Raw genomic sequence first — 2,974 nt, 5'->3', positions numbered from 1 at the left:
AAAAAAAAAAAAAAAAAAAAAAAAAAAAAAAAAAAAAAAAAAAAAAAAAAAAAAAAAAAAAAAAAAAAAGAAGAAAAAAGATGAGGCTCTTTATGCAAAAGAAAGCACTTCATTAGAAAATTGGTAATCCGTCATCTTTCTGCAATGGGTATAATATTACATTATGAAGCAGTGAAGCTTATTGTACTTTGTATTTATAGAATCAGTCCATCACTGAATCCTGTAAAGATGTTGTGAAAGAAAATATGAATATCTTGAGCATGCCACCTTTGAGCTTTGGTGAGAAATTTGAAGATGCTTATAGCGTAGTTTTGATATTGGACGATCGAGAACAGTTTGCCAACCACAGGTCAGTAATTCTAATATATAATTTAACATGTCTAAATTTTAAATTGACCATTAACAAGGTAAAAAATTGTTATACGGCTGCTTCCCTTATACTATACTCAAAAAGATGAATCTATCATTTCTTCTTAGTCATCTACTGATGATAATTCTATGAATCCTGATTTTTATAAAGAAAATTGTTCAAACCTCCTCTATAAAGCAAGTGGGTAGTCAAAACTTATCTACATTAGCTTCATCAAAGCCTTTAATCCCCTTTTTAGTAGCCATAAAGTTTTCTCCCCAAGAGGTACTTTTTTTTATTCATGAGGTAACTTGATGAAAGACCCTACCTTTCATCTTTCTCCCTCTTGGTGTGATGACTTCGATTCTGAATTTGACGTTAGCCCAAGTAATTTGGAATCTCTTGCATAGGCTATGGATAGTCACTTTGATGATATAACATGTCTAGATTGTGGGTTTTATTTTATAGGATAAAACACATTTTTAGAATTTCAAGGTTTGAACTTTTTTAATAGACTAGAGCTGTTGCACCTTAGTTCAATTTTCCTTTAACAAACGGTGCTCGTGTTTTGTTTATTAATCAATGGAAAGTTTGAACATTTTTGTTCCTCACCGTTAATTAATGAAAATTTGTATCTTGTTCAAAAAAATGAAACAATGCTCGTCTTTCTCTTGGACTTTTGGTCCATTCCTTCCTATTTTTCACACCTAGCACAAGCCTCGTCTTAAAAAGCCGTAAGGATATATTTTGTAATTTTTATTTAGGGGCATTATTACTTCGGTGATATATGTGAATGACAATATTACTAATCAAGGATTCTTGAAAGCTTGTCTTCCCTTTTATGTCACGTGCTTGCAAACTTGCAGTTGTTTGTTGAAATTTGACATTTTGTTATTCTACTTGTATTTTGATTACACTACTAAACTATGTATGTCGTGGTTTTCTAGTTCTCGGTCTAGAAGAATGATTGAGAATATCTGTAGCCAATTCAAGATCCAAATTGAGGTAATTTTGTTCTATTCTTCTGTGAAAGTTTCTTTTGCATAATGCATTGCTATGTTATTAGGTTATGGATTTAATTTGATACTTATTATTGTCAGCAATTCAGGCATCTGACGATATTATTTTCAGCACTTTTGACCAGCTTTTTGAATTGTAATGATATTATACTCGGTAATGTATGTAACAATGAATATTCACTATTCAACATAGAACATGTTGACCACCATGAGAAACAGCTTATTAGTGTGTTTTAGCATTTGCACATGGTGACATCTGTTTATTCATGTCAGCAGTTCGCCTAGTTCCATAACTAATATTTTACTTGGTTATGATTGGCTCACCCAATTTTTTTTCAGATTAGGAGGCTACCTGTTGGTGACGGAATCTGGATAGCTCGCCATAAACATCTTGATAATGAATATGTTCTTGATTTTATTGTTGAGAGGAAAAATATTGATGATTTGCGGTGCTCAATCAGGGACAATCGCTATAGAGACCAGAAATTAAAACTTTTGGTAAATTTTTAACTAATTGATATTTTTCTTATTTCCCTCTGGTGGTAGCTGCATTCTGTTAATCTAAGAAATGTATTTTTCTCTCCTCTCGTGAATCAATTGAGGAATTTCGATATTGATATGCTATGGACTTGTTGAGAAATAGGCTTGTAGAATCTGTCACTACTTCCATTACAAAACTGGGTTTTGTTATTAATATGTTCGTTCCCGTTTCTATAGCTTTTAGATGGCTGCTCAGCACTGCTACGATTACTTCGTATTGCCACCAAGGGATTTTCTATTAGGTTCTGTTTCATTTAGTCCAATTTTTCTGGGGACTACGTGAATGTATCATGTACAGCTCATGCTGAAAATTGACCATGCATGGTTGAAAATCGGTAGAAAATATCGGGCTAAGTGAGCTTAAATGCCAGTCCATTTGTTATTATTATCATTTGGCATGAATATTATGGGCAGAATACTGCAAGATGTAGATCCTCGCTTAGTTATTTATCTTTGTGGCTAGCTTCTTACTGATTATTGCTTCTTGCTTTATATCATTAGAGATGTGGGCTTAAAAGGATGATATATCTTGTGGAAGGTGATCCCAATTCATCTGAAGCGGCAGAAAGCATCAAAACAGCGTAAGTGTGATTCCTCTTTTTTATTATGACAAGCATTAAGAAAAATTGAGTTCTTTGTTCCTTATGATCTTCATGAGTAAGGTGATTTATTTACAATTATGAAATCTGAAATCCCTTTTATATTCGTGGTTACAAAACATGGTCTCTTAAAAAAAGATGTTATGAGTTGAGTTTGAGCGTGTGAATCAGTTACATGGGTGGGGCCTGCTTAGATATGCATTGGTAGGGCTAGAAAAGAAATTATGTAAATATGGTTAAATACTGTAGCATGAGAGGGGGCAGGGAAAGTTTCTCATTAGGAGTGATTAGGAAGCTGTCGAATTCTCCCTTTACTCTGTTTTTTTTTTCTGACAACCAATAATGGAAAAACGTTCTATCATATAGTTTATTCTGTACATTTTATTTCATCAGCTTTCTAGGTTATTTTTGCATCTGATTCTCATCATTACCCCCCCCCCCCCAAAAAAAAAAAAAAAAAAAAAAAA

The 2,974-nt window shown here is 32.9% G+C and overlaps 1 protein-coding gene across 2 annotated transcripts in view; it reads left to right on the top strand.

The window, feature by feature from the left end:
• Positions 1 to 2,974, top strand: part of LOC111488639 (crossover junction endonuclease MUS81) — a 7,699-nt gene that overhangs the window by 3,375 nt on the left and 1,350 nt on the right. For both annotated transcript variants that reach the window (XR_002719230.1, XM_023136502.1), the window contains exons 9-12: positions 201 to 349; positions 1,297 to 1,354; positions 1,708 to 1,866; positions 2,410 to 2,489. Coding sequence is in view for 1 of the 2 variants with exons in the window: in XM_023136502.1 (XP_022992270.1) it covers positions 201 to 349; positions 1,297 to 1,354; positions 1,708 to 1,866; positions 2,410 to 2,489 (446 nt within the window). In the remaining variant the exon portion in view is untranslated. The remainder of the gene's footprint in view (positions 1 to 200; positions 350 to 1,296; positions 1,355 to 1,707; positions 1,867 to 2,409; positions 2,490 to 2,974) is intronic.

The sequence above is a fragment of the Cucurbita maxima genome, unplaced genomic scaffold (genome assembly GCF_002738345.1).
Source record: "Cucurbita maxima cultivar Rimu unplaced genomic scaffold, Cmax_1.0 Cma_Scf00001, whole genome shotgun sequence".
Classification (NCBI taxonomy): Eukaryota; Viridiplantae; Streptophyta; class Magnoliopsida; order Cucurbitales; family Cucurbitaceae; genus Cucurbita; species Cucurbita maxima.
This window is presented reverse-complemented; position numbering and strand designations above follow the sequence as displayed.